Source organism: Echinops telfairi, unplaced genomic scaffold (assembly GCF_000313985.2).
Source record: "Echinops telfairi isolate 266 unplaced genomic scaffold, ASM31398v2 ScPeMD7_2291;HRSCAF=2852, whole genome shotgun sequence".
Taxonomy (NCBI): domain Eukaryota; kingdom Metazoa; phylum Chordata; class Mammalia; order Afrosoricida; family Tenrecidae; genus Echinops; species Echinops telfairi.
The window spans coordinates 46,101,275-46,114,755 of NW_022106189.1; the positions used below are offsets into that span (position 1 = coordinate 46,101,275).

Consider the following 13,481-nt stretch of genomic DNA (forward strand, 5'->3'; position numbering starts at 1 on the left):
ACAGTCGGGTGGCCTCCTCATAGCATTCACTGGTCCTGGGTGAGGAGGGCCAGGCCCTGCTGCAGCCGAGCCGTGCTGAGGGGAGCTGAGGGAAACACCAGCTCACAGGGCCCCAAGACCAGCCCTCGCACTGCACCTGACAGCCCTGAGCTGCAGGAGCCCCAGGACAGAACCTAGCCCCCCCTGCCCACCCCACCAGGAGGGTGAAAGGTCACACATTCCAATACAAGCTCCTCTCCCTTTCCTTGTATCCCCCATTTGGGTCTTTTGATGCTCAGGTGAAGGGTCAGCCTCAGATGTCATGGGGGGGAGGGAGAGAGGCCTGTAAGGTATGAGGCTCCCCTACTGCCGGGCTAGGAAAATCAGTCAAGTGGCCCAAGTGTGCAAACTCCCGACGGGGTCTGTGCCACCCCAGGGCCCACCTCGGCTGCTCAGCGCTTGCTGCCTCAAAGACCAAAGACACCAGTGTCCTGCCGCCGGAGCCACTGGCTCTGCTTTCCGGAGAAGGGATGCATTTACTCCGCTGCAGCACGTCCCCTTCTCCCCTCTGGTTTCTGTGGAGTGGCAGCCAGGAGTCCATCCAGCTAAAGGACCAGGCACTCCGGGACAGGCGAGGCTGCTTCCCACAGCCCTGGCTGTCTCTCAGGAAACAGAGATCTTGCTCCCCTCACCACAGCTCGGCCCTCAGGTGGCATGCAGTCCGAGGGAGGACGCACACACAGTGCGTAGGTGCAGGAGGGCAACCCACTCGCTCCGTAGCAGAGGCAGGGGCTGTTTCTAAGGAGGATTCCTTGGGGATGAGAGGCGGCTAGTTAAAATGGTTTAATAGGAACGTCTCAGACAAGCAGAAATAGCTTTGATTTGGAAGATTCTAGCAATAGACAGTCAGGAGGGGCTCCACGGGGCAGAAAAAGGGACCCGGTGCTCCCCAAGAGACTGCAGTAAAAAGGCAGCTGTGTAGACACCCTGCCCTCCTTCTGGACACGGGTGACGTGCCAGCTTCCCACCCAGGCCAGAGGCTACTCTATTTACATTTAAATCCGCTCTCTTCTCGGGAGGATGCGCCCAAGCCCAGTCCGAGGCCGTCCCTAACACAGGTGGAGGACGGCTTTGTTGATCTCAGGGTTTGTCCAGTCATTCCGGATGTCATCCAGGTGGTTGTCAAAGTCCACGAGGGCCTCGTAGGAGCGGCTGTCCAGCAGTGAGGCCGAGATCCTCTGGGCTTCAGGCCAGTCTTCACAGTAATCGCTAGGGGGCCAGAGACGGAGAGGTTAATCCCAGAGCAGGACGGGAGTGGGGGTGGGGGGGCTTTCCCAGGGGAAGAGGGAGCCCCTAGCACCCAGAGAGAATACTGAGAATCTGGAAACCCATCAGACGGGGCACAAAAAATGCAACCCAAGGCTAATGCCCAAGGAGACATCAAGGACAACTTGGAAAGTGCTCGGGAAGAAAAATCCAGCCACCCGGTGGGCAGATTTGACCTGGGGGACTCCCTGGGGCTGGGGACAGACAGGATACAGAGTGACACACATCCTCTCCTGTTCACAAGGGGAGGCTCCTTAGGGCCAGGAGGCAGGACACAAAGCAACACCCACACCCTCTCCTTTCAGGAGTGGAAGCACACTCCTGACGGGACAGGCCTGTGCCGTCTCTGGAGGGGCGTGTGGGTGGGGGGGGCAGCACTCACTAGTGAGGGTCTCTGCACCGCCACCTGTTCTCGTGGTGCTCGTACACGTGGACCGTGGGCACCAGGCAGTCCATGGTAAACTTCGTGTTGTCGATCTGAGCAGAGGAAGGGACACACCGTGAGCACACAGAACAGGGAGCAGGCGCTCCAGGCACCCCGCCTGACAGTGAGCTGATGCCGCAAACTCGCTGCGTTACCTTGCCTTGACAGTCTGGGGTGCAGACTCACTGTCCTTGTTGCTACAAGAGGTTGGTGAGTCCACTCTGACTCACAGGGGGCCCAGTGCAGGCCCAGAACTGCCCACAGGGTTTCCGACACGGCCACCAGGAGCAGATGGCCAGGGCCTTAGGTCCCGGGTGGGCTTGAACCCCTGGTCTTTTGGCTAGCAGCTGAGTGTTTAACCACTATATCACCAGGGCTTCAGGATAAACACGGGCGTTTCCCATCTCGGATTTGACCCCACTGTTGGCATGCTCAGACCTGAAAGGGTTGTCCATGGCCCCTGACACATACCTCCACACTTCTAACCAGTGCTCAGGAGGCGGCGATGCTATGGGCCTAGGGCCCCATTTGGAGCACGACTAACAGAGCAAGGATGTCCTTGTGCTCTGACTGAAGTGGGACTCAACCCATTACCTCCTCCTAAGCCATGTTAACCCTTTCATGATCCATGGGATACACAGCACCCACCTATGTGTTCTACCTCTGGGGTTTAGTGGGAAGGTGCTGTCCCACTTTGGTGTACACTGCCATCTGGTGGTGGTGGGGGTTGTAGAACTGTGACTCTGAAGAGAAGGGCTTCTGGTCACCTACCCAAGCACCAGAGACCCCCCCCCTTGGGGCTTCAAAACGTCTAGGAAAAAATTAAAAGCTACAGAAACATTTTCAAGCACCCTCACATGTATCCCATTAATTAAATCAAAATCCTTTCCACCAAACACACAAACACAAATCCACCCCCCACCCCTAGTTTCATTCAAATGGCCTTCAAGTCCTGAAAACACAAGGTTTCAACAAATAGCCTAGAGCAGTCACTTGGTCCTCCCTAAAGCTGCAGGAGTGAGGGCGAGGTCTGAGGAGGACCAGAAGGGTGTGGGCTGCTGGAGTGAGACACTGTGAGCACGGGCGGCCCGGGAACAGACCTACCATGATGAGAGCCGTATCACCGAAGCCCTCGGCTATCCTGGAAGCCACCTTCTCGGCAAGCTGGTTGGGACTGTGGGAGAAGAGTCTGTTAGTACTCCAGCAGCCAGGCGAGGCCTACTACCACCACCTCCACCGTCCCTGCCCGCCCGCCAGGACCACGCTGGCCTGGAACGAGTGACAAAACCAATAAGCTGTGGTGTCAGCATGGCCATAGGGAGTGTGTCCTACTCGCGTCTGGGTCTCGGCCACCAGAATGCCCTTGTCTGATGCCTGAGGAGACTGGGTTTCTGGCAGCTTCCCTTGATGAACGATGCCCCTGGTTTCGAGTTATCTTCAGCAAACCTCTCCTTACTTGTGATAGGAATGATATGTTCAGCAAGTCACACTTTCTGCTGGATCACCTTTGTTTGGAGTGGCACACTTACAGCTGTCTCAAGTCAGGGCTACCAGCACGTCACCGCCTGCTGAAACATCTCCATTGCCACACTGCCCCTTCATATCTTCAAGACCCCTCGTTTTTGACCCTTCACTCCTCTGAAAGGTTCTTATCTTCTTTTAATGAAAGATTCCAATACCATTCAATGACCCATCGTTAGGAACCTTCGCTAGTGGAACTTGAAGCCTGATTCCCCTCAGTTCTTTCAGTGTGAGAACTGCTGAGTGCTTTTTCCCATCTGGCTTTCAACTCGAGGCCTTGGCGTTTCTTTAGAATGGTCCGTCTTCTTGAGCTGCTCACTGAAATCGTGGGTTCAGTTCTTCTAGGTTGTCCTGTTCAATTTAGTCTATCTAAGTTCAGGGCTACAGAATCTGTGCTGGGCAAGTGGCGGGGGGGGGGCGGCAATGTGGCTCTGGGGACGCAATGTGTAGAGCCCCTCGCTGCCTCCCTGAAGCCCCCGTCGCTAAGCCAGCCTGTGCCACCCACTGATGAGGGAAGCCGTGTCTGTGTGCCCAGGTGCTGGTTCCCAAGCTGTGTGTGATGCTTTCCACAGTGCCAGAGGGGAGGGAAGGCCGCTGCCTATTCATGCTCATCGGGTGGGCTGTGTCTCTGGGTTTGTTTGGGGTTGAATACACATAGCCACGTGCACTGTGTGCAAGCACGGAGGCCAGACTGGCATGGACGCACAAGGCCGCCTACATGGGGCAGTCTTGCAGGACGTACCTAGCATCCTTCACCCGCTCATTGGCTTGATAATAACCGGCAATCACATAGCTGTTGTCTTTGCACCAGGAATCAATCTGAAAGAGGGAAAAGATGAATAACTTTCCCCTAAAAGATCAAGTCCCAATAAACACAGGAGACCCCCTTCCCTCAAACGCTGATGTGTCACCACCCACTTCTGCAAACTGGGCTTCCTCCTGTAACACTAGTGAGGGCCCACACAGAGTCAGTGGGTAGAGGGCTGTGGGGACCTGGAGAAGACCACCCTTGCCCCTCAGCTCCCCCTGACAGAACTGGGGCACTCTAGAGGCTGGAATTGACTTGATGGTAGTGGGTGGGGGCTTGTGGGGCTGGGAAATGGCAAGAGCACTTACAGGAAGCTTCCTGGGGACAAGCCAGGGAAGCTCGGAGGCTGTGCTCGCCTGTGCAGGGTAGTCACAGCTGAGCTAGAGTGGGAGCTGTCTCACTCAGTGGGACACGCTCCATGCTGGGCTATGGGGCAAATTGAGGGTGCAGGCACACCCCCATGGTCTCCTTTTACATGGGAGCACAGGGCAGGCTTTTGTTTTTGTCTCACAATGCCACTCCTCTCCTCTTATTAGTTTCTAGCAAGTTCAATGTCTGTAAGAACAGAAGGGTATCCCAGTCATTCTGCCATGATGGACTCCTAATACTAAACTGGAATCAGTGCTAGTCTTCGTGCTCAGAGACGAAAACAAAATTGGTACCCGCGCTTCTGCAGTCACCTAACTAAAAGAAGAGAGCTATCTATGTGAACACAGCCCTTGCTTTTCCTTGGCTTCTGCCCTCTGCCAGACTCGCCAAGAAGAGCAGACATCACCACACGTACACTGCAGGCCAGGCTCACTTGAGGCTACAATGACCACTCTGGATCAGCCAGGGTTTACAAATGACCATATTGGGTCAAAACCCAGGCTCTGAACCAGCTGGAGGTCCGGGCCGTCCACTCAAAATCTCCTCTGAGTGTTTACAATGGCTCCACCATTGCAACGCCCTGTTTACATCATCCCCAACTGGTTCCTGTCACAGAGGGGGGTCTCTGAAGCCTCGGATTGCAGCTGACAGAGCAGTTGCTTCCACTTGTCTCTAATATGCTCCAAATGGTGCATTATAGGGCACCGCTGGCTCAACATCGTGCAGGTCTGGCCCAGTCCCCTCCCCCAACTCAAGCCCACACCAGCAGCACAGCCCTCCAGGTCAGGGATCCAGAGATGGTGGCAGGTGGCCAGGATGCCCCCCACCCCGTGTAAGGACCTGTGATACTGGACTCTCCCAGATAACACAGGTTTGTCTCCCATGTCAAGATCCGTAACTTCATCCCACAAGCCCTGGTTGTACAGTGGTTAAAGTACCCAGCAGATAACCAAAAGGCCGCTGGTTCAAACCCACAAACAGCTTTGCAGGAACACTCTGAAGCCAGCTGCTTCTGTGACCACGACTCTGGGGTCGCTGTGAGGGGGGTCAACATCGCAGCAGGGTCTAGGGGCCAGGCCGGGCCCTCTCTGGGGCATTACTCAGTCCCAGGCTAGCCCAGCTCCTAAATGCCACCCTACCTGTGGGGTGGGGGTGGGGGGAGGGGCGGTCCCCAGCAACAGTCCCTGGCGAGCAGCCCACACTGCCCCCAACTGCCTCTCCAGCCCAGAGCAGGGGGCTCAGGACCACCTCACCTTCTGGAGGTGAAGGCAAGCCTTATGTGCCTGACACCCCTCCCACAGTGGCCTGAGCCCCAAACATGTGCCGCTCTGAGGAGGTGATCTGGGCAGAGTGAAGCAAGCCCATGAGGTTTGGCTAGTTCACACATGCCTGATGCCTGTGGCACATATCCAGGGTGCCCACCCCCTGCCCTTGAGCTGTGCAGGCCAACACACCGCTGGGAGTCTATGAAAGCCAGAGGTGGGCCTAGCAGTCACCAGAGCTCACAGGGGACGGTGAAGGGGAGAAGAGGTTTCTTCGGTGTTGCAGAACACAGAGAGGGACACCAGGTGGCTGGGGATGAGAGCCATAATCAAAGCCCCCACAAGCCTTGTGACCCCAGATGCAGCGAGCCACAGCAACTCTGCCTGCAGGTGCCAGCAGGCTCAGCACACACTGCTGCAGCCTCACTTGCTGCCTGAGGGGAGGCAGCACAGACCTCCTGACCTTTCTGCCATTCCACACAGCCGCAAAGGGCAAGGGGGCTCAGGCCCAGGCCCAAGGAAACTGCATGGAGACGGTGCCTGGAAGGACAGAGTCCCCAGTGAGGCAGCAGCCTAGGACTGCCAGGCTCTGGAGGGTAGCAGGGACCAGGGGTGCAGGTAAAAGTCCCTGAAGGAAGAGGTGCAGCTGGAGGCCGAGCGGAGGGATTCTGCGGGAAGCCCTAGGGAGCAGGCAGGTGGGAGCCAGGCTGCTCACAGGAGAAAAGAAGACGAAGGCCCATGGAGTGAGCACAGCTGCAGGGTTGGGCTAATCCCCCTCCCACAGGCCGGGGTGTGTGTGTGTGTGTGTGTGTGTGTGTGCTGTTAGATTAATTCCCTTGCTATCTACGTCAAAGGGTGGTAAGGATAAATGAGATAATAGGCCAAAGTACTGAGAAAGCCCCATGGAAAGGACAGAGAACGTGGCAGCTTTGTGTAAAACATGCAACTCTCATGAAGACTCAACAGAGGAACCTGTTCCCCAAGAGGGAGTAGGGAGTCATGCAGGTCGCCCCAGTCCTCCCCGTACCTATCAGAACCAACTCCTGCGGAACCGGCAGGGAGAGGCGACCACGTAGGGCAGTCGAGGCCACTGGGGCAGAGGACAACAGGGGTTTTCCTCCCTTCAGGGTTAGAGTCACAAAACGATGCATTTCAATAGCTTGGGAGGTGCTGTCTGCAGCTCCAGGGGGCTGCCCACCCACAGGTGGGTGGTCTGAACGCAGAGCAGCTCTGCAGAAGAAAATACGCTGAGTCGGGGGCCCTCTTGAGGGCAGCAGACAGCAAGAGACATGTGCGTGGACTCACGCAGTGCACTCCCCCAAAGTGACTCCATTTGTTCGTGGTCAGCACTTTCCAGCTCTGTCAGCTTCGAGGCAGACAAGCCTGGGGGGCTGTGAACCCTCTCTGGCAGGCCTTTAGTGCTGGACGGCTGTCTTTCAGAGAACCCACCCCAGAATAGCACTGAGGTCCCGAGGAGGGCAGAGTGAGATGGCAGGGGGACCAGATGGGGTCTGGGCTTAGGCAGTGATGCCTGGCCTGAGCAATTGGAATCAAGACTCCCTCTGGGCACCTTCCCTCCCAGAAAGTGGTTGGGAGGCAACCCTGCTCCCTGGGGCCAGCGTTGCTAAGTTGCCACAGATCTGGCTCTCTCAGGGCCAACTCCTCACCACAGAATGGAGTGGTGCCCAGCCTGCACAGTCGCCAGTCTGCTCGAGGCCACAGTGTATCCTGAGCAAGCGCCTACCTGCCCAGGTGGATGTAACCCGGCCAGTAAACCTGCTCCTGACTTTGCCCTCAATGGATGGGGCCGCCAGCCCTCCAAGTGTCGCATGCATGTCCTTTCCTGGTGTCCCAGCAGTCCCCTCTGTTCCTTCTCGGCACCCTCACGGAACCAGGTGTGGGCCACCACCCGCTTCTGTCTTGACTGCCTTCCTTGCCTTTAGTCACAAGTAGGCGCTCTGGTGGCACAACAGGTAAGCATCAGGTTGCTCATCACAAGGTCGGCAGTGTAAACCACCAGTCGCTAGGAAGGAGAAAGGGAGTCTTTCTGCTCCCACAAGGGAAACCCCAGTCTCCCTGTCCAACAGCACTGCTGTCAGTCAGAATCAACTCCATGGCAGGGATGGGGTGGGGGGGTGCAACACAATCTCTGCCACAGTCACACCAAAACCAGTGTCTGACCGTGCAGCTGCCTTCCTGCAGCTCCCCCAAACCAGGTCCAGGACTAGAGGGTCCTGCATTCTGGCCCCTCTCCCTGTTCATCCCACTGGGTTGCCTCACTTCCTTGACCCTCATAGCCGGGCTGGCTGGCTTTTCTCTTGGACCCCTCAGCCAACTCCACACGACACTGGATCTCTGGGCTGCACCATATCCCTCACCACCAGCGCAGGCCTGGCCCAGAAACCACTGTCTGGGGAAGAGGGATCCATGTGCCCGTGGAGTGCTGCCCGTACATTCGGCTCCTTGCCCATCACCCAAAGCGCTGCATAGATTCGATCACCTGCCAGATTAAAATGATCAATTGTGTGGATCCACTGATCTACTTATAGAAAGGGGCTCTGGTGGCCTGTAGTAAGTTGCTAACCACGTGTTCAGCAGTTCGAAACTCACTAGCCTCTGTAGGAGGACCGACCTGTGGGTTTATCTCAGACTCAACTCTGCCATCAAGGTGATGGCAGCTCACAGCAAGGTAGGACTGGCCCTGTGGGTTTCGGAGACTCCGCTCAGTAGAAAAACCCGTCTTTCTCTCGTGGAGCAAGCTGGTGGTTTTGAAAATGGCTGACCACGTGGAGTGCAGGCCAATGCATAACTGCTGTACCAGGAGGGCTCCTCTAGGTTTATCTACTGATTACCAATCTCCTGCCAGGAAAGGCATCTGAGAAATCTTCCCATTTCTTGCTGCAATATTCAGGCATGAGAACAAGGCAGGTGAGTAGTATTTCTGACCTTTTACCTGAATCCAGGTTCAAGGCAGAAACTTGAGTCCCAGCAGCAGCCATGGGCTCAGCTTCACTTTCACAGGTATTCACTGATGGGTGACTCAGTAACTCCAGGTGCACTTATTTGTCCAAAGGTACTTCTGGCTTGCCAGCAATTGGGGGTAAGTGATAATAAGGTCAATGACAACAGACTCATTTGGACTTAGTTGGAAGCACTGGGAAAGGATTTCAGGCCACACCCTTTGACCAGGTGAACTTTCTTTAAAGGAACGGATTACATTTACAGGGAAAGTAACCACCCTCAGTCCAGGCAGGTCGGGTGGCGGCTAGTCTTTGTTCCGCATCTCTCACAGTAACTCAAAACCCACAGGAGGCCTGGAACTTCGCGACCAGCCAGCAGGCTTCTCTTACCCCAGGACCTGGGTCTCCCCCAGCGGGCTCCAGTAGGGCGGTCCCTGCATGCAAAAGCACCAGGCAACCTGCTTTCGCGTGCTAATTGCCCAACGTACCTTTAAGCTTCTGCCCACGGAGACAATGTAGGTTAGCACCCTGGCCCAGAAAATGGAAACAGGGCAATTTCTGCATCCCTCGAGTTGCACAGAGGCCGCCTAGCACAGAGCGGAGCTGCCCCACAGGGTTTCCGAAAGCAGACCGCCACACCTTTCTTCCGCGAAATTCCCTAGACACTGAGTTTACCCAAGGTGGGGCCGTCCTCAACGCCCCCGGCCCCAAGACGAACAGCCAACGAGCCGCACGGTTTGGACTCATCCGGAAGGGCCTCTGGGCTGGCGCGGAAAACCCGACCTCCACACACCAGACCCCAACTCACCGCCAGCGAGCCGAAGCCGGCTCACAGCGACCCTATAGGACGGGGTAGAACTGGCCCCGTGCGTGTCCGAGACGCTAACTCTTTACCGGCGTGGGAAGCCTCATCTGTCTCCCCGAGGAGCGGCAGCTGGTTTCGAACCGCCGACCTTACGGGGAGCAGCTCAACGCGAGAGACCGCTACGCCTCACTCACAGGCCAGGCGGCTGTGGCCGGACTCTGCTCTGGCTCTCGGATGGCTCGTGGCCTAAGGTGCCACCCAGGCTCCCACGGCGGCTTGGGCCCACCGGGGCGGTCCTGGGCGCAGTGCGACCCCCGGAAGGGGCGTCCCGCGGGGCTTACCAGCGTGAGGGCCACCTCCAGCATGGGGGCGAGGGCCAGGGTGCCGTGGAAGAGGGGCACACAGTCCACGAAGAGGGTGTGGTGGGCGCCGGGGCCGCCCAGGGGCAGGTGCTCCTTGCGCGGCTTCTGCCTCTCGGCCACCAGCAGCCCGTTGACGGCGCAGTGGGGGTACTTGGCGCCGTGCAGCACCATCTTGCAGTAGGCCTGGGTGGTCAGCTTCACGCCGGGCATGCTGAGCCCGGGCGGCCCCGGGAGGCCTGGCCCCGCGGCCGGCGCCTCAGCGGACCAGCAGGGCGAGCGACGGCGGCGGCTCCCCGGAAGGCAGGCGGAGACCCCGACCCAGGGGCCCCGCTCCGGCTCGGGCTCCGCGGAGAGCGGCCCCACACTCGGGAAACCGAGGCGCCGCGCCTCAGACAGCGAGCTCGCGGTGGCAGCCGGAAAGCGGTCTCCCGAGCGCCGGCCGGAAAGCAGCGCGGTCCGGCCGTTTACGACGCTCGCCTCCTTCCGGCGCGGGGCGGAGTCTCCCCGATCCCGTGGTGCTCCGCGGCGCGGCCTCGCTCTCTTCCGGTCGTGGACAGCCGGGGCATACAGGGCGGTCGCGGCGGCAACGGCGGCAGGTGAGGCGGGGGGCGGCCGGCGCCGCGGGGCCAGGCTGGGGGAGGCCAGGGCTCAGCGGGCGCGAGCTGAGCGGACAGGAGGGCGCTCCGGCGGCTCGGAGCGGAGCGGGACGCGGCGGCCGGGCCTGGGAGCGCGGTGACATTGACGCCCGTCCGCGGGGGCCCCGGCTCGGGGGCGGCAGGGTTCCGGTTTCTGCGGCGCCCGGAGATCAGCGTGCGACCAGGTCCCTTTGCCCGGACGCGACCCCGGCCTGGCCCTGGGCCCTGACCTTGAGGCGTCCGCTAGCCGCGGGCGGGGGCCTGGGTGGAGTCTGGGTGATCAGGCCTCGGTATTTACAGACGGCCTCGGGGTCCTCGCCCCGGCTAACGGAACCTCCGGCCGGGATAACGGCCCCCCACACCCTCGCCTGGGATAACGGCCCGGAGAGGCGCTCCGCATGCTGTCCTGGAAGGACATCCACGCCCGGGCGAGGACAAAGAGGCACACACCAGCGAGCGCGCTTTGCCTGCCACCCTGCCCTCGCTTGTTCTGCGTAATGGGGCTGTTTTCCGGCAGTGACCACGGTTCTCCGAAGGGTTCAGTTTTAAAGGGGGAGGGGATCAAGGAACCCAGGCGAGAACCGGGTCATCGAGGTCACTGCTGTGCAGAAACAGGGTTGGAAGGAGCTGCCAGCGCCCAGCGGCCCACCTTTATGAATGTCAGCCCTGTGGGATAAACAAACCCGACCCACTGTGACCCCAGCCGTCGGGCAGATAGAACTGCCCCGTAGGGGTTCCCAGACGGATCATTGTAGAAGCCGATGATCATATTTTTCTCCTGCTTTGCTGCCAGGTAGCAACCCATTGCCTAACCTTGGGTGTCACCTTAATGCATCCCAGCACTTGTGAGAAAAATGAAACCCATCCCTCGCTTTCTGGCCCATTCCCACTCAGCAACCCCATAGGACAGATTAGAATGGGCCTACGGGGCTGTAGTCTTTTTAAACAGTTTTTTTGCACATAATCCACATCTCATTCAATTCAGTAGTTGAACCACGACAAGAAGAGTTGTACAATCGGGTCTAGAACATATCTCTGCCCCCCCCCCCTCCCAACAGTTTTAATAGCTCCGAGTTCACAGACCCTCCAATCCAGTAGTTCGGTCCGTCAGGAAGAGCTGTACAGTCATCCCCACAGTCGGTTCTAGGGCATTTTCTTCATGTGTATGTTCATCGTAATTAGCACCTCATTTCCCCCCCAACCTCCGCTGCCATACTCCCAAGGAACCATTAATTCAGTTCCTGTCTCGATAGATTTACCTATCCTGGATTTCATGTATAGGAAAACCTTAAATAACAAGCAAAAGCAAAACAGATACAAACCTCAATTGAAAACAAAGCAGAAAACATTAAAAACCAGGACAAACTTGAATCATAAAAGATCAAATAATAAGCTGCTAGATATTAATATAGTTGTGTTGGCAGCAATCCACTTGCAATGAATTCTGCAAGATAGCAAGGCTGTTCACATCCCTGGTCCAAGGTCAGAGGGGATTGATCCATGTGTATCTCTCGTCACTTTCCCTCCCAAAACTGAAACAGCTTTAAAACGGATCGAAACGGAGATCAAAGAATCCTACATTTCGACCGAGCCATGTGGTCGTAAATGACTTTACAATGTTCTCTGTCATATAACAGGGCTATTCACATCCATCAGCTATGTACGAGGAGATGCACCTGAGAGTTAATCCATGTGTGAACCCTAGACATGGATTTTGCATTTCCACTGCCATCCTTAGTCTTCTGCAAGCCGATACCATTTCCTCCTTTAGAGTTGGACTATATTATTTACAATCCTTGGATCACAGAGGCTGATGAGCTTCTTCCATGTGGACTTAGTTGATGTCTCACATAGGTGGCTGCTTGTTTGAAAACAAATCTTTAAGATCCCAGATGCTATTCTTCCTGACAGCTGAGCACCCTCTAGTTTCTCCATCACATCTTGCAATAGCATCCATATCTTCACAGTGATTTCATGACGATGAGTGTCAAACAGGGCACTGTCATGAGAACTGACTGTTCTTAGGTTGGGGCTAGAATTAAGTGTGAGCCCAAAGTCCATATATCTTATGGCCTATGTATGTCTCTGGTTCACTTTAGAGACATCATCATTTAGGGCAGACATCATCATTCTGAGGCAGCACTCCACTAAGGCTGCAGTCTTTAAAGGTGTCAGCAGCTACATCTTGCTCCCATGGAGCTGCTGTCGGGCTCTGTTGGCCAAGCTAGAGGTGCACGGGTGAGCTTTAACTGCTGCGCCACCAGGGGCCTTCGTAGTATCTGTGAGCTGGTAGCCTGCCCTGGCCACACAAGACTTTTACAGCTACGCCTGCTTCCCTCCTCCTGGTTCTCTGCTAGCTCAAGGCCCTCAAGCCTTTATTAGGGCTGCAATCTGAAATGTCAGTGGTTCAGAACCACCAGCTGCTTTTGAAGGAGAAAAATGGGCTTTCTACTTCTGTAAACAGTTACAGCTTCAGAAATTCATGGGGCAGCCCTGCCCTGCCCTATCGGGTCACTGTGAGTTGGCATCCACTTGAAGGCAAGGAGATGTGTGTGTTTTAGAAGGGAGTTGCATACAGACAGCCGTGCAGTCTGCTTCTGGGCTGCTTTGTGAGTTGAGTTGGTCATAAATACAAGGGCGGAAGCTGAAAAACAGGGCACATGGACTGTTGCTGACTCCTCTCAGTAGTAAGAGAAGCTGTGTTTTTATCTTTCAGGATGTTGGCCACCAGGGTAATTAGCCTAATCGGCAAGAGAGCCCTTTCCACCTCGGCATGCGTGCGAGCCCACGGTAAGGAGCGTCTGTCCTCTCTCTCAGACAAACCAAACAGCTTGAACAGCTTGCCCTTCGGGTCCTGTTGTCCAGACAGCCTGGGAAAGCGGGGAGATTGTAATAGGGGCCAGCTCTGCTTTCAGGAGTATTAGCGCTCACAGGAAATATTTCCTCATGCGGATTTCCTTTTTCTCTCTGTCCCTGTCTTCTGTTTTCCACATTCGCTCTATACCACACCTTACCTGAATGAGCCACCCC

The 13,481-nt window shown here is 56.6% G+C and overlaps 2 protein-coding genes across 2 annotated transcripts in view; one reads left to right on the top strand and one right to left on the bottom strand.

Moving 5' to 3' along the window:
* Positions 1-807: 807 nt before the first annotated feature.
* On the bottom strand, positions 808-10,140 carry EMC8 (ER membrane protein complex subunit 8). Its single transcript, XM_004704520.2, has 5 exons — positions 9,796-10,140; positions 3,993-4,069; positions 2,834-2,903; positions 1,688-1,782; positions 808-1,248 (listed from the first exon to the last, which is right to left on the bottom strand). The coding sequence occupies exons 1-5, from the start codon at positions 10,024-10,026 to the stop codon at positions 1,089-1,091; spliced, it is 633 nt and encodes a 210-aa protein (XP_004704577.1). The 5' UTR covers positions 10,027-10,140; the 3' UTR covers positions 808-1,088.
* A 183-nt stretch (positions 10,141-10,323) lies between these two features.
* The window catches only part of LOC101662244, a 5,193-nt gene continuing 2,035 nt past the window's right edge, over positions 10,324-13,481 (top strand). Inside the window, exons 1-2 of the mRNA XM_004704519.2 lie at positions 10,324-10,412; positions 13,168-13,241. Of these exons, the coding sequence (XP_004704576.1) occupies positions 13,169-13,241 (73 nt within the window). The 5' untranslated portion in view covers positions 10,324-10,412; position 13,168. The remainder of the gene's footprint in view (positions 10,413-13,167; positions 13,242-13,481) is intronic.

Excerpts from the sequence above, each read along its gene's own strand:
- EMC8 (XM_004704520.2), bottom strand. The coding sequence starts at position 10,026 with ATGCCCGGCGTGAAGCTGACCACCCAGGCCTACTGCAAGATGGTGCTG. Across the intron at positions 2,904-3,992 it reads GAGCGGGTGAAGGATGCTAG|TCCCAACCAGCTTGCCGAGA; the intron begins GTACGTCCTGCA and ends CTTCTCCCACAG. Across the intron at positions 1,783-2,833 it reads GTGATACGGCTCTCATCATG|ATCGACAACACGAAGTTTAC; the intron begins GTAGGTCTGTTC and ends TCCTCTGCTCAG.